Raw genomic sequence first — 21,476 nt, 5'->3', positions numbered from 1 at the left:
TCAAATTATTTTGTTTACAATTTAATTTTACGAAATTTCGATTATTCTGACATTCTTCAATTAAATATTTCAGAAATTAAAAGCTTCAAATAATTTTAAAAAATTCCATTAAACTTATTGAGAAAAATTAATTCTATACAATTTTTAATTAAAAGTTTAAGAAGTTCAAATTTTCAAAGATTTTAATTTTGAAATTCATTTTTTAACTATAAAAATAAATATTTTATTAAACAATTAAATTTTCATAAAGAATTTTATAAACAAATTTTTAAATAATTGAATTTTCTTGATAAATTTTAATAAACATTTTTAAGAATAATTGCATTTTTGAGAAATTTGATTAAAATTGTATTAAAAATAATTGAAATTTCGCCAAAAATTTTTTTTAAAAGTTATGAAAATAATTGAATTTTGGAGAAAAATTTTAATATTTATAAAGATATTTGAAATTTTGACGAGAATTTTTGTAAATTTTTAGACATAATTGGATTTTTGCGAAGAATTTTATTTAAATTATTTTGAAAAAAATTGAATCGTTACCCAAAGAATTGAATTAAAATTTTTGAAAATAATTTTATTCTTTAAAGAAATTTAATAAAAAATTAATTGAAAATAATACTTAAGTTTTAATAAATAAATTGCAGCAAAGGTTATTAAAATAATTAAATTTCTTTGATAAATTTTAAGAAAATTTTTAAGAATAATAACTTTTTTTGAGGAATTCCATTGAAATTGTCTTAAAAATAATTGAAATTCATCATTGAGTTTTATTATGTATGAAAATGATTGAATAATATATGAAAATAATTTGTAAATAATTGAATTCCTGTGAAATTTTTATTATTTATGAAAATAATTAAATGTTTGCGTAGAATTTTATTAAAATTTTGTTTAACTAATTTAATTCTTTTAGGAATTTTTATTAAAGTAGTAGATATTAAAAATCATTGAATTGAGGAAAGTTTTTGAAAATAATTAAAATTTTGCCATGAATTTTATTCAAATTTTTGAAAATAATTGAATTTCTGAGATTTTTACTACTTTTGAAAATAATTGAATTTCTGAAATCATTTCTAATTCCTTCAAAATTTAATTTGTTTTAGTGTTTTTAACTAAAATTCTTCTATAAATCCATTATTTTTAATAAAACTAGTTAAATATATATTAAAAAATTTAACTAAATTCAGAAGAATTTTAGTTATTAAAATTTTTTTTAAATCTAATTTTTTTTTTACATTTCTAATTAAATTAATTTAAAATTGAAATTTTACAAAATTTTAAATCATAATCTTTTAAAGTTCATCTACTTATGAAAATTGTATACGCAATTCTTTTAAAATTGAATTAATTTTGAAATATTTAAGTGAAATTAAATTTCAAGAATAAACACAATAACTTTAGAGAACAACAATTTTCCAGAATTTCGATAAAAATTCACTGACTTTTCCAGGTTTTTTCAAGGTTTATAAAATTCCCTGAAATTTCCAGGTTTCCAGTTTACGTATTTTTTCTGTTATGCTTTTCTTCTGTTTTTAATTAAAACAATATTTTTCTCAAAAAGGGAAATGTTTTGCAAATAAAAACACAAGTTGTCTACTATTTTTTTCATTGTTATTACTACAAAAAAGAATAGATTATTTGATATACACATAGTAACAAGTTTTTTTTCCTTGATAAATATTGTTTGAAAAATCAAAATGCAATTGATGTTATAATTTTCATTTTATCGGTTTTTTTGTTTGCATCACTTAATTGTATACATTTTGTGCGCGTTGTAACTTTTTACGTTAAACGCACATTTTTTTCCATAAATGCGGTTAAAAAGAAATCTGATAAAAATACAAACGGGAATTCAAATACAGCAGGGGGGAAACACAATGGCAGAGGGCAAAAATTATCTTCTTCAAAATAGTTGATACTTTTTGTAAGTTATCATTAAAATTATAAGTCATACTGTATACCTGTAAAACATTCAAATGTCAATTACACTTTTGCTCTGTTTTTTTTTTTAAATTCCAGAACTGTCACTATTTGAAATTTGAATAATTACAAAAAAAAACTCACACTCATCACATTATTAGACTTCGACCTTGGCCAATGGGGCTTCTTTTTTTTCATCAGCGTTCCCCGCCGAGGTATCATTTTTGTCCTCTGCTGCTGATTTATCGGTGACAATTTCTTCGAGTTCCTTCTTCAATGCCACCTGAAAATCGCAATTTTTATTATTAAATCAAAATATTTCTTAATTATACAAATATTACTAAAAATAGAATGAAATGATTAGTATTTAGTACTTTTAGTAGAAAGAGAATGCAAAAGGAAGTTATAATTACCTCTTCTTTACTGGCTTCATCGAAATTCTCCACGAGATCGGGAACATCATCATCTTCTTCTAGGGAAGTTTTGCCAACTCCGCTGCCTGCAACGGTGCTTGCCAATCTCTTCAATTGAGTCAATCCTTCAGGTCCAAGCTGACTTAAAATTCCGGGCAACATTTCGGTAATTTGCTTGTTTTCACCATGACCAGTAATGGCAAATGTATTCGCGGCAAGACTCGCTTGGGCTTTTGGATTATTAAAATGAATGACGGTTCCATCATCTTTAATCATATTAACCTCTTCAATTCCAGGAATTGTATTGACAGAGAGTTTTTTAAGACAACTTTGAAGTTTTTTGTCGTCAGTTGCTGCAGTTGCGTGCACAACCTTAAAAAAACAATTTCACACAATTCAAAATTTATATGTGAAAAAAGTTATTTACATAATTATATGTACCTAATTATAAAAAAGAAATATCAAAATTGATTCAATTTAAAAATAGTTAAGAATAGTTGAGAATAATTCCAGTAGCATGGATTTCTATAATTAGAAAAAAAAATCAAAAATATATATTATAATTATGGCAAGAAATCTGAAAATAAAAACTTCAAAGATTAAAAAAAGAAGAGAACAATTTTTTCGAATAGTTTAAAATTTTACAGAATTACAAACGTTTCGAGGATAATTATGTGAATCATTTAGGATTACAACACAAAGTCAGTGACATTACCAAATAGGTCCATTTGATGTACTTTCGAAATTATACCACACACAAAGAATTATTTTTATCTCAAGGCATTATTTAAATTAACTTCTTTGTTTTTTTGCGATATAAATGAATGTATCGTCCTTGAAAAATGAGAATTCCTCTCAGGACATGCAAATAGAGATTAATAAAAGCGCGAAATAAATGGATTTATAGCGCATCCTTTGTATGGTCATTCTTAATATCAACACTCCGGACAAGGAAATAATAAAAAAGAGAGAGAAAAAAATCACATAAACTTGAAAGAAAAAAATAAATTCTTATTTAATGAATAATCCACATTAATTAAATTTGCCAGAATATAAAAGCCAAATACCTTCTTCTTACGACGGGGTGTTCCCTTTCCACCGATTCGCACTTGAGCTTGCAACTTCTTCAATTTTTCAGGATTCATATTGTTTGGTATTCCAAAAAATAGAAATAACTCTAGTAAAGGACAAAGTCTCTGGTTAAAACTTGTGTCAAATCTTAAACTGAAAATTCGAGAACAATGCAACCGGTATAACTAAACACGTGCTCAAGACTCGTCGAGAGAAACGAGAAAATGGAAGTACGCTTCCACATTCACTACGTTAATCCAAACTTCCGGCAGCTGGAGCAATTTCCGCTGCGATAAATTTTAAATATTCAAAGATAAATTTTCAACTAAAGTCTATTGTCACTAAACAATTGTTAAATAATTCTTTAATGGTGTTTGGACCGTACATTATGTTTTATTTTATTTATTAACAAAAAAATATAGTTTTTAATCACTCGTTTGAATTTAACAGTGAAAGGCCTTGATTTCTAAAAATAAATACCCATTTGAAAAAACTTAATGAGTTGATAATCGTTAATGACAAGCGTACTTTCACGTCTATTTTGAACAAAAAATTAAATTTATACAATTCGAATAACTCGACATTTAAATTAAAAACAATAAATATTAGAAATAATTTTTTTTACATTTTTTCCCCCGACCTTGATGCTAGAAACCAATGAAATTTTGGCGGTTATTTTCAATGGATTGACCTTTTATCACAGTAAAAAAAAATGATTCACTATTATTATTTCACTGTGTGACATTAAATATAGATAGTAATTTTACATTTTTACAAGAAATTTTTTCCAAATTTTGCAATAATTAATAAATTATTTATACTTCTTTACGTTGCAGAAATTGGACAATTTTTCAAAAATTCAACCAATTGTATGAGTGCAATAGGCAATGATGCATTTGGATTGGCTGAAAATACATTGTGGCTGGCACCTTAAAATGTCAAGAGTTTTTTAACAGTTTTTCTATGTCTTTGTACACAAACACAAAGTATGGACCTTGGACATTATAATATACATATCTTTTACTGGATTTATTGTAAATAATCTGAAAATTATTCTTTGTATTAGATATCAAAAGTGTCATCATAAAATTTTTCCCACGCTTGGAAAAGCAGGTAATTTAGACAATTTCTTGTTTACAGTATTTCTCAAAGGTTAACACGAAAGTGTTTTTTTTTTTTTTTTGGTATGGTTGACCCGCCTTGTATTTTACATTTCTAATAAATAATTTTATTGCACACGAGAAGAATTGGAAATTATTTTTAATTTTCTCAAATAGTGCTTAAATACGAGGAAAATATGTATTTTAGATAAATCATAACCTTAATTTCATGTGGCGGTGCGAACAATATAATTATTGCCATATTCTTGAAATTATTCAGCTGATTAGAATAACAATGCAAAATCAGTTACATATTGAATTTTGATATTATTACAAAATTTTGCACGATTATGTTTTTAAATTTATATTTATTACAATATGCAAGCGAATTTATTATTCTTATCATTATTATTAGATATAAAATTGATTATTTTTATTGTTAAAAGAACTTCATAATAGCAAATTTGTACACGTGTGATTTGTTGACTGTTTTCTTAAATCAACCAGAATGTTCTAGTTTACTTTGCCATGTCATTCATTGAATGAACTACTTTTTAAAATTCTCATTTATAATTGATTACTTTTTTTTAATAATTAACTTGTATTTTATTGTCATATGTTGTAATTATTTTCATATTTCAATTTCATTAAATTAATATCAGTGATTGATATTAAAGTATGTAAAATATAAATTGAATTAATCTTGATTACAGACAAAAAAAGAAATGATGACACAATTATAAGTATACTTGCAGTGTGAAGTAAAATGTCAGGAAGTAGACCACCGCATTTTGTTTATAGTGAAGATGTTTATGGAATAATTCCAAGAGAAATGGATCATTGGCGAGTTGTTGAAGATCAATTCAGAAGACTGAATTCTACTGTAAGACAAGATCAAAACAGCGATTCCAATAATGGTATTGCAAAAAGTATTGCAAATTATTTTTTAATTACATCATTTGCTTTTAATTTAATTTTGAAGGAAACTTCTGCATAATTTCTCCTAAGAGGAAATAAAGTCTTGAATGAAAGAAATAAAATGAAGAAATTATTAGATATAATTTATAAAATTAGAAAATAACTTGTAAGTTTTTTTAAAATAATAATTGAAATTCATATTTGTAGAAAATTCGGAGACACAAGGAGCAGACATATCCTCGGAAGAGGACACGACTCATTACACAGGTTCTGATGCTGCTGATAATGAATTATCAGCTGATGTAACTGACGGTGCCTCATCGCCAAATCAAACTACAGCCGGAATTCCGACCCTAAGTTCCGATGAAGAGTAAGTTTTTTTTATTGCTTTTGATCTCTATGCAAAAAAAGTATTAAAAAATCATTAAATTCTGTGAATATATTTTTTTTTTGTAGAAATAAGATAAAATTTTATCTGGAAATCAGGGAAAAACAAAATTAAATTTTTGTAGCAGCCCTGTTTAACAATAATAACAAATAATTAACTGTCGTATTTTTTTTCAAGTAAACGATATTGTTGGGTTTGTTTTGCAACTGACGAGGATGATGCAACTGCATTGTGGGTGAAACCATGTCACTGTCGAGGAACGACAAAATGGGTTCATCAGGGTTGTATACAACGGTGGGTAGACGAAAAACAAAAAGGCCGAGCCAGTACGAGAGTCGTTTGTCCACAATGTAATACAGAATATATCATCGTTTATCCAAATATGGGTAAATATTGTTCTTATTTCATTTATATAAATTATTATTCATTATTTATTTGATCCACAAAATTTGAACGTTCAAATGAAGAAAATATTTTTTATTAAAAATATTTTCGTAAATTACTAATTTTGCAACAAGAAACTAATTAGAACAAAAGTGATATTAAACTTCCAAAAGTTAATTTTTGAATTTTATATGGAACAAGATATAAAAATAAATTAAATCCAGTGTTTTTCTTATAAAAAAATACTATTGACCGTATTTTGTAGTAATAAAAATTAGTTTTTTTACAATAATTTATAATTATTATAATAACTATTTTTATATTCTAGAATATTAAATTAAATTATGATTTTTAATTGAAAACAATTTTACTTAGGTAGTTAATTTTTATAATTTTTTAATCGACAAAACATTTTATCAAAAAATTCGATAATAATAGAATTCCTTCAAAGAATTTTATTATTTAGAAAAATAACTGAATTCTCGTAAAGAATTTAAATTAAATTTTAAAAAATCCTAATTAAATTCTTTTGAAGAATTTCTTTGAATTGTTTTTAAACTAATGGAGTTTCTTTAATAATTTTAATTGAAAACTTGGAAAACAATTGAATTTTACGAAGAAGAATTTTATTAAAATTGAATTGAAAACAATGGAATTCTTACAAAGAATTTTACTATTTATAAAAATATTTGAATTGTTTCAAAGAATTTATTAAAATTTTAGGAAATAATTGAAATTTATGGAAATATTTCAAAATATTTGAATTCATCCGAGGAATTCAATTAAAATTTTTTTGAAAATAATTGAATTCCTGCAAAGGATTTTACTATTTATAAAAATAATTCAATGATTGCGAAGAATTTTACTATTTATAAAAATAATTGAAATGTTTCGAAGAAATTATTAAAATTTTAAGAAATAATTAAATTGTTATGAAGAATTTTATAGAAATATTTGAAAATAATGAAATTTTTTCGAGAAATTCAATTAAAGTTGTTTCGAAAATAATTGAATTTCTTTAGAGAATTTTATTATTTTTTGAAAATAATTGAATTCTTTCAATTTTCTTGACGAATATATTAAAAAATTGCATTGAAAGTAATCTAATTTTTATAAAGAATTTTTAAAAATATTTTGAGAATAATTGAATTATTTTTAGTGAATATTAAATTCTTGTTGAAATTGAATTTTATGAAAATTTTTCAAAATAATTCAATTCTTTCATTAATTTTATTTAAATTTGATAAAAAATAATTTAATTCCTGCAAATAATTTTAGTATTTATAAAAGTAATTGGAATTGTTTCGAAGAATTTATTAAAAATAATTGCATTCATGCAAATAATTTTACTAAATTTATAACATTAATATTGAATTCTTGCAAAGAATTTTTTATTTAAAAATAATTGAATTTCTTCGGCGGATTTTTTTTAGAAAATCATTGAATTTTTGTAAAGATTTTACTATTCAAAAACATAATTGAATTGTTTAAAAGGATTTATTAAAATTTTAGAAAATAATTGAATTTTGTAATTTGGATAACAATCATAAATTGAATAACACGTTCCGCGTTAGCGCGCGTAACATTTGCTAGTGATTATTATATAATATAGATAATTATTATTTAATTACAGGGCCTTTGGTTGTAATATTGGACAAAATCGATGGAGTTATATTTCGAGTATGTCCATTTATAGCGGCGAGTATAGTTGTTGGTTCTGTTTATTGGACAGCTGTTACTTATGGAGCAATTACCGTAATGCAAGTCGTTGGTCACAAGGACGGTTTTACAATGTTGGAAAATGCAGATCCTTTAGTATTACTCGTAGGTTTACCTACAATTCCAATAATGCTCGTTCTGGGAAAAATGTTAAAATGGGAAGATCAAGCATTGAGTTTACTCAGGCGGCACGCTTGTAAAGTTCCAATTTTAAGGCACTTCCTACCTAGCAGGTATAAATTTTTATTAATAATTTTCTATTCTAACAACTAATTAATTAAAATAAAATTTTAAATTTAATAAATTAGATTAATTAAAATAAAAAATAAAATTTTAATCCAAATAAAAATTGTTTCTAATTTGAAAATCAATTTTCAGTTATTCAGACGATGAGAGAACACAATCACAGGAAATTCCACCAATGAGTGATCCAGTTTCTGTGACGAGAGTTTTATGCGGCGCGTTATTATTGCCAACAATTGCAAGTATTTGTGGCAAAATATTCTTCGAAAGTATAAGTTCAAATTTTCAAAGAACGTTACTTGTAAGTAGATGAAAAATTACTAATTAATCTCTTTTATAAAATTTAATGTCTTTACATCTTTAGAATTTGAATATTAATTTTTCAGGGAGGTGTGGCCTTTTTGTCAATAAAAGGTGCATTTAAAATTTATCACAAACAACAACGATACGTTAGACAATGTCAAAGACGCATAATGGATTATACAGACACGAATGTTGCAATTTATCGAAGACAGAGGAACGCTGAAAACCAAACTGATAATTAAAAAGTGTTTAAAAAGAGAGGTGATTTTAAAGAAGAAAAAAAAAAACAAATTGAAACTATTTTAGTTTCATGTTAAAAATTGAAAATGACGATTAAAAACGATCCCTTAAAAAACACGCAGTGAATGTATACGTAATTCTTTTAATTTAAACTGTTAAAGTTATAAAACTAAATGCAAAGAGAAATATTACTGATCATCCCCCATTTATAGAAAAACAAAAGTGATAGTCAAGTTCCTGAGAAATTACTCCCAACTTTTTAGGTTTTTAACATTCCTGTATAAAATACACGCAAGTTATGAACCTTATTAATGTCCTCGCGTTAAAAATATAGGAAAAGCAATTTAGACTTATGATAATTTCATAATTTCTCCATTTTTTCGTCAGGAATATAAAAAAAATATTTTGAATTGTTACTGAAAGAAAAAAATGATTATACAAATTATAGAATTTTAATCATTTTAAAAACTATTTATATAAAAAAAAATTGTTGTGAAAATTGTATAGAAAATGTGGGGAAATTGATATTTTTTTAATTTTATTTATTTAGACGAATTTTTTTTTGTTTTTTTGCATAATGAAAACTTTTTTTCTATTATAAGTTATATGGCTTTTTCTATTTTTCCCCCGTAAAGGAAATTTCAATAAACCATCATATTGAATATTAATTACTAGGAAATGTTGCTAATAAATTTATTTTTCTTTCCATCAAATTTGATTAGAGTAAAATGAAACTTTCTGCAAAACGTCCTCGAAAATTCTACGATAAATTTCTTCTATACTACAAAACAAAAAATCTGCAACGAAAAATATTAAATTTCAATTCAATGAATTTAAGAAAACTATTTAATTTATACAAGAAAAATTTCAAATTGCATCTAAATTGTAAATAGTCTTAATAATGATATTAGAACATTGTCTTTTGTTTATTGCTAAAAGTAAAATGGTACATACTTTGTTTTCAAACAATTATGCTTTGTAATTATTTTTGTTATAAAAAATACGGTACACAAAATACAAACCAGAATTTTACGATTTGTATAATATAGTGTCTGTTAGTTGTTCATAAATAAAATGTAATATTAATTAATGTTCATCAATGATCGAAACAAAATTCTTCAAGTATTTTAAAAAGAATTTTTCCGTAGAAAATAAAAAAAAATAACAATTGTTTAATGGGTAAATTTTTCCCCAGTCCGAAAATAAGGATCAATTTACCTGCACTTCTATAAGAATGAAAAGAAAACTGTTAAAAATCTGTTTTAAAAATCTTGTAAATGAATTACTTGTTATTTCACTTTTGACTTTACATGTTCTATTTTTATTTAATAAAACAGGTAATTTAATAATTATTATTGTATTATTCTTTAACATTTTACCTTCTATGGAAAAAAATATTTAATTTTTATATCTATTTCTGATAAATTACAATAATTCTAATTAATTAATATTAATTTGTTTACATATTTTTATTTTTTTAAATTATTTTATTTACATAATTATTACATTGTAAAATTAATTTTAATTTTAAATATTTTAAATTACGCGGGTCAAGCAACTCGCTTCATTTCGCGACGCATGCGCATTGACATTGTTTACGGAAATCGAAAACCGACCGTTGGCGGCAATTTTGCGCGTCTCTATTTTTTTCTGCTATTATTTACAGTTGAACAGTGAAAAAAAATCAAGAAAAGTTGATAGTTTTTTGAAATAAATTAATGGGATATTATTCTTGACACAATGGTGGTGAAGGATTTTGTAATTCCTATAACAAAGGATGATCTCTTGAGGAATAATGCTGAACAATATTCAGTCAGTGAAGTTACTTCTATTCGTGGAATTAATCAAGCTATTGACGGTAATTTATTATTAATTTTATCATAATTTATTGATTTTTCACTATACTTTTGTACTAATATTTATAAATTCTTCTAAATCAATAATATTTATAGTTAAATTGTACGTTTTTCTGCTTGGAGTTTGACATGTAAAAAAGTGAGGTTATATTTTAGCGTGCATTGCATAAACATTTTCATGAATTAGGAAGTAAAAACCGTAAAAACTTTTACGAATTTTTTATCTGATGAAATTGTCTTCATATTATCTCATATTATTTTGTATTGTCTCTACATTTCTCTATACAATAAAAGTATATTAAAAGTACAAGAAATTTTTTTCAGATTTAAAACCGTGTTGTATTTTTAATTTTTTACGGTGTAATAAACACAGTCGCGCGTCTTTTAATTTGGGAAATTGAATAAAGAAGAATTAATAAAAAAACGTACTTTTTTTAAAGAGAATAATAGTCTTTTGTTAAAAAAATAACTATATTTAAAAATATTTTCTCGATTTGTTTACTATTGTAGTTGGTTTTATTTTATCTTTAGCATTGATAATTTCTTTACATTTTATTTTTTTGGGTGGTTAAGTAAAAATTTATATTGTTTATTTTACGATCTATTTGTTTACTAACTTTTTACTTTCTTTTAGCCACAAGAAATGAACTCCAAAACAAACGTACACTCTTCATTTTGGACAATTTTGACACATTTTTCTCCGTTTTGGTACATGGAAATAAAGTGGAAATACATTTCTTTTTACGGTCTTTCGACAGGATAACAAAAGGTAAATATTGCCTAATTGATCACATTTTTTAAATAAAATAATTCATTTCATTTAAATAACTAATTTATTTAATTTTCTATTTACTTAAATTTAAATCGTTAATTTTCAGCTGTACAAATGCTTATTGAGGATTTAGAGGAAGATTTGCAATCAAATGAAACGTTCAATATGAGAGCGGAATATTTATGTGCTAATAAAATGTTGGCTTATCTGTGGTCTTCAATTATTTGTCACGTAGACAATCATTTTCAGAAAGAAATAAATGATGGAATTAATATAGGAAAGGTAATGCCCAATCTTGTAAAACAGAAGAATATTAATCATTTTTGTTACGTTTTTTATCTGAATTATTGAACAGAAGTAAAATTCCCAGTTTACTTTATATTTCTTTTTCTTCTTCTTTTGAACAGCGAAAAAAAGTCGTTAAGAAATCCGATGCTGCCGAAGAATGGGAACAACAAAGACAAGGTTCTTTAGAATTGTTATATCGATGGTTGCAACTTCCTCTTCATAAATTGTGGAGTCCACCGGTTATTGAAGATTCTTTTCTAAAGTGAGTTTTTTCTCGGAAAAAAATGATTTCTGTTGAAATTAAATTCTCATTTCAAATTGAAATTATTATTCTTAATATTATTATTTAAAATATTTCAGTGTTCTCAGTGAAGTATGTTACAAACTTTTGGAGTTAGCGAAGGAACCAAAACAAAAGAGAACAAGGGACACAATTTTTGAGGCAAGTTTCACTGTTTGTTTAAAATTCTTAATTTTTAATATTAGAAAAAATTATTTATTTATTACTACATTTTACATTCTATAAATATTTCAATGCATAATTGTTTTCATTATTTTTTTTAGATTCTAGCAACTTTGGTGAAGAAGCATAATCAGGGAATAACGAGTGTCATTCGAATTGTTCAGGTTTGTCTCTTATAAAGTTTTTCTTGCCTTTTATTGTTTCAAATTGTTTTGGAATATTTTTCTTCATTATTTAATAGTTTGTTATTTATTTAATATTTTCTTATTTATTTAATATTTTTTTATTTATTTACTATTTAATTTTAATGACTGTCTTTAGTTGGTGACTTTGTACGATTATTTGGCCGCACCGTTAGCAGTTGGTGTGGTACAAATGGCACAAAACTTCAGATGCACGGGAATGATGAAAGAAATAATGCGCGAATTGAGTCAAAACGAACCACAGGAAGCCGAGGCTCGGAATATTTCAACGTTTCTCGAAACTATCGCCTCTACTGCACCAGATTTAATTCTACCAATTTTGGATAATATTACGTGTTATCTCGATCACGAGGTATATTTTAGAAAAAGAACGAAATCAAATATTTTAGAAACAATTATCTTTAATCTGCTTCTAAAATATTTAATTTCTTCTCGATAATTTTAATTTAATAATAAAAAGATTTTTTAAAGAAATATTTCTTCTTTCCAGTTCTACTCATTGAGAAATTGCGTAATGGAAGTACTGAGTGTTCTTATAATAAGTGCATTAACTTCAGAGGATCTTAGTGATGAGAAAAAGGATAAACGCGACGAGTGTCTTGATTATTTGGAGGATCATATTCTCGATAATAATGCGTACGTTCGTTCGAAAGTTCTTCAAGTCTGGCAACGTTTGTGTACAGAAAGTGCGATCCCTGTAAATAGACAGACACAACTTTTGGTCGCTGTCGTGAAAAGATTAGAGGATAAAAGTGCAAATGTACGGAAACAAGCTCTGCAATTAATTCGCGCTTTACTCGAGGGGAATCCTTTTGCAGCAAAGGTGATTTAATTTAAAAAGAATAATCACCAAACTGATAATTTAAATTTTTTTATTTTAAATAACTATTATTATTTTTGTAATAATTACGAATTAATATTATAATTAAAATTAATAACTAGTTGATAAATAATTTTACTTTACAGTTGGATAAGGAGAATTTCTCTAAACAACTTGTGGAAGCTAAGGCAAAATTAAAGGAAGCTCAAACGGCTTTTGTCAGTCGGAGCGAACGAGGCGATGAGGAGAGAATGGAACTATTGAAGAGCAAACTTCCTCATATTTTAGAAACAATTAAAGAAGTTCTCAATAGTGAAGGTATTCTAATGATAAATTTTAGAATTAATTAATTTTAAGTCAATGAAAAACTTATGATAATAACAATGATAATTGCAGAAAATTCAGAAGAAGCTGATGACGATGTGAATATAAACGAAGTTTTCGAGGAAATAAGACAGTTGATGTTGGAGGAAAATTTATTGGACACTGTCAAACGATTAAAAACGGTTATTAAACTTTTGCCAAATTGTGAAGATTTCGATACAATGAAAACCGAGGACAAAACGCATTGTTTGCTTCTAGTTCTCGGTAAAATATTCGCCGAGTCGGAAGATTCACCAAATCAGATAGATACAAATAAAAATGTCTCACAAGCTGTCACCAAATCGAATGATAGAAATCTCATGAAGCAAAAGGAGGAATTAAAGAAGAAGAAACAAATTGTTTCATATTTTGAGGTAATTAACAAAATGAAAAACTATAACTAACAAAATGAAAAACTATAACCAACAAAATAAAAAACTAGAACTATATTATGAAGCTATAACTATAAAATATTTTAAATTCAAACAATCAATTTAATTTTCATTGTAGAATTCATTGACATTTTCCGAGGAAATGGAGAAAGCAATACCGTTCATTGAGTATTTACTCTTTTCAACAACAGTCAGCGACGCTGTTGAATCGTGTGCTCTATTGGGATCAGCTTATCAATTTGAAATAAAAGGAGCAGATCGTGGCATTCGTAAAGCATTGTATCAAGTGTTAATGCGCGAACAATCGGTTCGTGATAATGTGGCAATTGTTTATCAGAAAATATACCTCTGTGAAAATGAAGCCGTTCAGTCTGTACGACAGAAAGCTTTAAAGTCCGTCAATAAATTGATTGATTTAGTGAAGAGTTTAGAACCCGGACAGAGTCCAGCATTGGCACAAATGATAAACAGTTGGCACACAAAAAATGATTTCAATGCAGATATATTACAAGTAAACAATGGAAATCTATTTTAATTTTTTTATTAAACTGATGCAAAAAATAAAATAAATTAAGCCGATATAGAAATATAAATTAAAATAATTAAACTGATGCATAAAAATAAATTTAAATAATTCAACCGAATTTCTAATGATTATTTATCGATTTTTCAGGTTTTGTGGGAAAAGTTTACACTGAAATTACCTGATACATCGGCGGGTGAGAGTCGCATGGCTTTGATGCTGATAACAATGGCAGCGGAAGCCGAACCGGGAATAATACTTGGAAATTTAGACACATTGATAAAAGTTGGTTTTGGACCAAGATCAGAGACTGATTTACTCTTGGCTCGCGATACCTGTCGAGCATTTATGCAAATTAAACAAGATAATTCTGACATGAAAAAGCCACCTACACGGTAAGTTCAAAAAAATTTGTTCTTGATAAGAGAAACCATTTTGTACCATTTTGTATGACAATCAAATTTATTATAATTGTCACCATGAAACTAACGAAAAAAATTAATTTTACAGATACGTCAACGATCATGATATTTTCAAACACATTTTACAACTTTTAACAAATACATTTAGTTCAAAGAATGAAAACGGTTACATGTCTTTCGCCACTGACGCCATCAATGTCATTTATCACGTATGTATTTTTATTAAACTTTTTATCAATACAAAAACTGTTTGTATTTAAATTATTAAAATTATAAATACAATGTTTTCATTTTTTTAAATTAATTTTGTTTAATATATTCACCATTTTTTAATTTTATAAACTTTAATATATTTATTTTTTGTTTATTTTAGTTGGCTAATCAACCGGATCAATTGTCGAAAACTTTGCTAATAAAAACCACAAATTTATTTAATGAAACGAATCAAGATGATAAAAAATTACGAGGACTTTTACTGAGTAGACTGGTGTATCTAATTGGTCATGTAGCTATTCGGCAAATGGTATATCTAGATACCACCGTTTTTAAGGAATTAAAAAGAAGAAATGCATTGCGCGATGATAAGAAGGGTACTAAGGGCAGAAAAACAGGTCGATCTATTCATCATGTACTCAATGCGACAGAGTCTACACCAAGTTCCGCAAGTGTAACAAGACGTAATAAAGAGGTAAATACGATGAACATTTTTTTATTTTATTTATTTATATTTAGAAAAATTTAGAAATTAAAAATAAATTTAATTAAAAAAAATAGAGAAAATAATAAAATTTTGAATATTGTCAATTAAAAGAATTAAAAAAAATTTCAGTTAAGTACAATTGAAGATAATGGAGAGGACGCTTTGGAAGGCGCAACAGCCGATGATGCTGATGCTGATTTTATAAACGCAGCACTCGAAAATGAAATTTTCTCGCCAAATGGATTTCTGGGACATTACGTGTAAGTGTATTATTTACTTAACCAAGTATTTAATTAATTATTAATTTAATTAATTAATTACAAATTATTTAAATATTGAATTTGTTTAATTTATAACGATATTAAAATATTCAGTATTTTTATTAATTGAATACTATTAATTATTTTTAAATTATAATAATCTATATTAATAATCGTTGTATTCCGGTAATCTGTTCGCAGTTTGAAGTTAGTCATTATTTGCTTTTTAGTTTTTTAAATTTTTAAATAATTTTTCTTTTTTTAAATATTTAAATTTTTAAAATTAATGTCATGAAAATCATAGAATTGTTGCGAAGAATTTTACAATTTATAAAAGTAATTGAATTCTTTTGAAGAATTTTATCATAATTTTTGAATATAATTGAATGTTTTGAAAGAATTTTATTAAAAATTTTGAAAATAATTGGATTCAAACGAAAACTTTTATAAAACGTTTAAAATAATTAATTTTTCTTGAAAATTATAAAAACTGGTGAAAATACTTGAATTTTATTTAATATTTTTAAAAATAATTGTATTCTTTCGAGGAATTTTATACTAGAATTGAATTAAAAATAATTGAATTCCTCCGAAGAATTTTATTATTAATGAAAGTAATTGAATTTCTTTGAAGAATTTTGTTATTTATGAAAATAATTGAATTCTTACGACGAATTCAATTAGAATTTAGAAAAAATTTAATTGAATCCTTTTATGAGATTTTATTAAAATTGTATTGGAAATAATTGAATTCCTATGAAGAATTTTACTATTTATAAAAATAATTGAATTCTTCCGAAGGTTTGTTATTATTTAGGAAAATAATTGAAATTTTACGAAGAATTTAATCAAAATTAAATTCTTTAAAGAAATTTTATTTGAAAAATTAGTTTTTTAATTCTATAAAAAGAAATTTTATTTTTCAAGAATTTTATCAAAAAATTGACATAATTAATTTTTTTAAACAAATTGTATAATTTTCTAATTTTTGCCGAATGTAACTTAATATTTTACAAGAAATTTCTTAAAAATTTGGAAAATAATTGAATTTTTAAAATAAATTTTACAGACAATTTTAGGAATAATTGAATTTTTGAGATTAAATCACTTTCAGAATTAATTTAATTATTTTTTAAATAATTGAAATCTCTTAAGTTTTAAAGAAGATATTTGAATATTTTTCAAAAAATCTATTAAACACTTTGAAAATTAAGAAATTTTACAGAAAAAAAGATTTTAAATAACCAAAAGGAAACGAAAAGGAAACAATTTAAATAATTTGAAAATAATTGAATGTTTGCAAAGGCTGTACTGTTTAAAAAAATAATTGAATTCTTTCGTGGAATTTTATTAAAATTATATTGAAAATAATTCCATTCCTGCGAAGAATTTTACTATATTTATAAAAATAATCGAATTTTTCCGAAGAATGTTATTATTTATGAAAATAATTAAATTCTTGCGAAGAATTATATTAAAACTTTTGAAAATATAAACAATAATAAATAATTATGTACTTAATAAGTATTTAACTCTTTTAAAGAATTTCTTTAAATATTTTTTGAAAGTAATTGATTTTTAAAACGAATTTCTTTAAAGATTTTAAAACGAACTTGTTTCTTAAAAATAGTAATTAAAAATTCGATTATTAAATTTTATTAACATTTTTTGTAAATAATTGAATTCTTTACAGAATTTTATTATAATTTTGGAAAATATTTATGAATTCTTTCGAAAATTTTTTTACAAATTGTACTAAAAATAATTGAATTTATACGAAAAAAATTATTATTTATGAAAATAATTGAATTCTTCTGAAGAATTTATTAAAATTTTAGCAAATAGTGTGTTGCACGCGTAACATTTGCCAGTTTATAGTAATAATTATTAATACTACTTTTATTTAACTTGTTATTTAACTTGTTATTTAAAAAAAATTAATTTAATTTTTTCAGTCAGTACATTGTGAATATTTGTCAAGATCCCGATAGATATAATGATGAAAGTTTACAAGCCTACAGCGTTCTTGCTCTCTGCAAAATGATGACGATAAGTTCCACATTTTGTGCAAATCATCTTCAACTATTGGTCACTATTCTCGGACGATCACAATATCCTGGTATTCGATCAAATATTCTTATTGGATTGACGGATTTAGCAAAGAGATTTCCCAATGAGGTTGAACCCTGGACCAGTTACATTTACGACAGGTAAATAAAAAGAACTTTTCGAAATTGTATTAAATATTTTCCACATGAAATTGTAATTTAATAATTATTTTGCTTGTTATTGAAAAAAGACTACAGGATAAAAGCGATTTGGTTCGAAGTACTTGCGTCCGAATGTTGTCTAATCTTATCATGAGGGAAATGATTCGAGTGAAAGGAAGAGTTTCCGAATTAGCCCTCTGCATTGTGGATCCTAATCCAGATATTCGTCACAACACAAAACTGTTCTTCAAAGAACTTTCTCAAAAGGGAAATGCTCTTTACAATGTTATGCCGGATATTTTATCCCGTCTCTCCGATCCCGACTTGAAACTTGACGAAGGATCTTTCCAAGAAATCCTACAGTGAGTTTTCAAATTTTATTCTTCTATTTTCTATTAATTATTGTCATTACGAAAATATATTATATTTAATTTGATAATTCGCATTAATCAACAATTTCGTTTTACAGATTTATTCTTGGACTATTGCAAAAGGAAAGGCAAATTGACACACTCATAGAAAAGATTTGTGCTCGATTCAAATTAGCAACCACGGAGCGTCAATGGCGAGATCTCTCTTATTGTCTTTCATTATTACAATTTAACGCAAAGAGTGAGTATTTAATTTCTCAAGCAAATTACAAAACAAAAATTGTAATTTCTATTAAATATATTATTATTTAAATTTTTCTCAGGTATACGACGACTAATTGAAGGCTTGCCATTACTAAAGGACAAGATTCACAACAAACAAGTATTGAAAGCACTCAATTCTATAATCAACACAACCAAAAAGAAGCCGGAAGCAAAAGCAGTTTGCTTAGAATTGGAAGAAAAAATGAACGCCTTATTGAATGCTGAAAATAATGAAGAGAATGGTGATATTTCCGACAGTGAAGCTATGCCACCCCCGCCTGTGCCACCTTTGAATAAAAAGAAACCACGACAAAATGCTCGCGTTGTCGACGATGATTCTTCTGACAGCGAGGATGAAGCACCACCAAGAGGTAGTTAATATTTTTTTCTACTTATCGAATTAAATTAAAAAACAGATCAGAAAAATCAGAGAATTCAGGGAATTCAGAGAAAAGTCAAGGGATTTTTATTAAAGTACTGGAAAAAATTGAATTTTGAAGAAGTTACAAATCATTGCAGAAATTTAATTATTTTCAAAAGTAATAAAATTCTTCGCAAAAATTCAATTATGTTCAAAATTTTTTTTAAATTCTCGTCAAAATTCAATTAGATATCTTTAAAAATAATAAAATTCTTCTCCGAATTTCAATTACTTTCAAAGATTTTAATAAAATTCTTTGCAAAATTTCATTTATTTTCAAAAAATTTTCCTCAATTCAATAATTTTCAATATTACTACTTTTTAAAAAAAAAATTTCAAAAGAATTCAATTATTAAAAAAAAAATGTTGATAAAATTCTAAGCAAACATTAAATTATTTACATGAATAATAAAAATTTCACAGGAATTTCAACTATTTACAAATTTTTTTTATAAATTTCTTCGCCATTATTTAGTTATTTTCATAAATAATAACATTTTTTTATAAAAATTCATTTATTTTCATGAATAATAAAACTCATCATAGAATTTCAATTATTTTTAATACAATTTTAATCGAATTTCTTAAAAAAATTTAATCATTCTTGAAAATTGTATTAAAATTCCTCGAAAAAATTAATTTATGTTGATAAAACTTTTTTATGATAATTCAATTTAGAGAAACATTCATTTATTCAGTAAATTATTTATTTTTGTATTTAAATAATTGAATTCTCGTAGAATTTTGCAATAAAAATTGATTTAAAAATGAATATTAATGAATATATTAAATGCATTATAGCATGAATTTTTCAAAATAATTGATAATTTAATTCTTTCGAAGAATTTTAATAATTTTTTTGAAAATTTTGAAAAAAATTTTGTCTTGAAATCAGGGAAAAACAAAATTAATTTTTTGTGGCAACCCTGTAAAATTTAATTTAATAAAATAAAATTAAAATAAATATTTAAATTTTTAACTTATTTTTTATCAAACAAAAAACAATTAGCTGTTCCAGTTAAAAAACGTCCAGGACGGAAGCCATCGCGAAAATCCGAGTCAGAATCCGAACCCGATAGTGACGAAAGTTTCGCCGAGAGTACACCGATAAAAAGTAAAGCAACACCAAGAAGAGCAGGAACCAGATCAGCCAGTAAACCAACGAAAGAATCTAGATTACAAATAATAAAAACAGAAAAAACAAGAAGCACACCGACAAAATCAGCCAAAACGCCCGTTAAAGCAACAAGATCGTCTAGTAGAACAGAAAAAAGAGATTCTGAACGAAATGGTAAAAAGAAATAAATATTTACATACCGCGGTTGTTAATATTTATGCAATTCAAATTTGTTTAGTACTAAAAAAATTCTCTATTTTCATTCAGCCGATTCACAAAGAATAAGTGATTCAGACACACCTTTGAGTCGACCGCCGCAAGTAAAACGAACAAAACAAGAAGAAGTTGTCCGAAGGAGTTCAAGTCGAGTATCAAATAGATCTAAACGATACTCATAATTTTCTTTAAAAAAATAAAAACAAATTTAAAATAATTAAAAAGATGGGCGATTCAAATACTGCACATTTAAACCCCACGGTGTTAAATAACCTTCATAATAATTCTATCCACGTTTATTGAATAAATAAATAAAAATGTTGTATAGGATTTAACAATATCAACTATTCGTTAAAAATATCTTTGTGTAGAGTTCAATTGTGTGCAATTTATCCACGGTGGAGTTTGAAAAACACTTATTTACTAAATAAACGTGTGTAGAGTTTAGCGATGTTAAAAATCTGGCAAAAAAATTTCTCAATTCAATTGTATTGTAGAGTTTACCAATGTGCAATTTACCTGTGTAAGATTCAAATATAATTATTTTAATTGTAACTGAAAAATAATAAATCTAATACTTATAAATCCGTTTAGTTTCACAAGGTAAAAAATTAAATTAAAACTCAAATTTCCCACAGTTCAATTAGTATAAAATTTAACATTATCCGTCGTATAAGGTTCTAATATCGTAAAGTTTAAATTCGTAGTATTTGAACCGCGTCTATAGAACAATTTTAAAAAAAAAATGAAATAAAATGTTTAATTAAAAAAAAAATTTTAAGCTAATTACGCATTGTAAGAATAATTTGTAAATTCAATCAAATTTTTTCAATATATTTACATCGAGAGTATTTTTATATATATAGATGATATGTAATAATAAGTCATTATTAATAAATTGTAAAATTAATATACGTTTAATAAAAAAGAATTCCTAATAAAATAATTTACATACAATAATTCAATAAATTTGAAATCTAGAAATCTCTTTTCTAACAATAATTATATTTTGACAATTCAAGAAAATCTTGAAATTAGTTTTTCTGCGTTTCGGCGTAATTTCAGTTTTTTTCATAATAATTATCATCAAGTAAAATAATTTTTCTTGATTAAAAC

General features: G+C 25.0%; 3 protein-coding genes across 4 annotated transcripts; 2 read left to right on the top strand and 1 right to left on the bottom strand.

Annotated features, from left to right (window-relative positions):
* Positions 1 to 1,594: 1,594 nt before the first annotated feature.
* Positions 1,595 to 3,641, bottom strand: LOC122507794 (transcription factor BTF3 homolog 4). Of its 2 annotated transcripts, XM_043620701.1 has the most exons (4): positions 3,401 to 3,641; positions 2,334 to 2,705; positions 2,065 to 2,203; positions 1,595 to 1,961 (listed from the first exon to the last, which is right to left on the bottom strand). In XM_043620701.1, exons 1-3 carry the CDS (start codon positions 3,476 to 3,478, stop codon positions 2,078 to 2,080), a joined length of 576 nt encoding a protein of 191 aa, XP_043476636.1. In that variant the 5' UTR covers positions 3,479 to 3,641; the 3' UTR covers positions 1,595 to 1,961; positions 2,065 to 2,077. The 2 variants fall into 2 exon arrangements, with proteins under 2 accessions (XP_043476636.1, XP_043476635.1); XM_043620700.1 differs by having other exon boundaries at positions 1,595 to 2,203.
* Positions 3,642 to 4,356: 715 nt separating this feature from the next.
* On the top strand, positions 4,357 to 8,851 carry LOC122507793 (E3 ubiquitin-protein ligase MARCHF5-like). The gene is made up of 7 exons (XM_043620699.1): positions 4,357 to 4,517; positions 5,218 to 5,421; positions 5,630 to 5,792; positions 5,988 to 6,196; positions 7,828 to 8,146; positions 8,292 to 8,457; positions 8,543 to 8,851. Exons 2-7 carry the CDS (start codon positions 5,271 to 5,273, stop codon positions 8,699 to 8,701), a joined length of 1,167 nt encoding a protein of 388 aa, XP_043476634.1. The 5' UTR covers positions 4,357 to 4,517; positions 5,218 to 5,270; the 3' UTR covers positions 8,702 to 8,851.
* Positions 8,852 to 10,304: 1,453 nt separating this feature from the next.
* On the top strand, positions 10,305 to 21,135 carry LOC122507741 (condensin complex subunit 1). Its single transcript, XM_043620605.1, has 21 exons — positions 10,305 to 10,557; positions 11,190 to 11,324; positions 11,434 to 11,609; positions 11,735 to 11,877; positions 11,976 to 12,057; positions 12,180 to 12,242; positions 12,400 to 12,633; positions 12,772 to 13,104; positions 13,248 to 13,419; positions 13,498 to 13,838; positions 13,975 to 14,367; positions 14,530 to 14,774; positions 14,890 to 15,010; positions 15,175 to 15,489; positions 15,631 to 15,761; positions 17,717 to 17,971; positions 18,061 to 18,333; positions 18,441 to 18,583; positions 18,666 to 18,977; positions 20,037 to 20,318; positions 20,412 to 21,135. Exons 1-21 carry the CDS (start codon positions 10,440 to 10,442, stop codon positions 20,540 to 20,542), a joined length of 4,398 nt encoding a protein of 1,465 aa, XP_043476540.1. The 5' UTR covers positions 10,305 to 10,439; the 3' UTR covers positions 20,543 to 21,135.
* The last annotated feature ends 341 nt before the right edge of the window (positions 21,136 to 21,476 follow it).

Source organism: Leptopilina heterotoma, unplaced genomic scaffold, assembly GCF_015476425.1.
Source record: "Leptopilina heterotoma isolate Lh14 unplaced genomic scaffold, ASM1547642v1 Lhet_51, whole genome shotgun sequence".
NCBI classification, from domain to species: Eukaryota; Metazoa; Arthropoda; class Insecta; order Hymenoptera; family Figitidae; genus Leptopilina; species Leptopilina heterotoma.
Note: the sequence above shows the minus strand (reverse complement) of the source record. Positions and strands in the feature narration are given on the sequence as shown.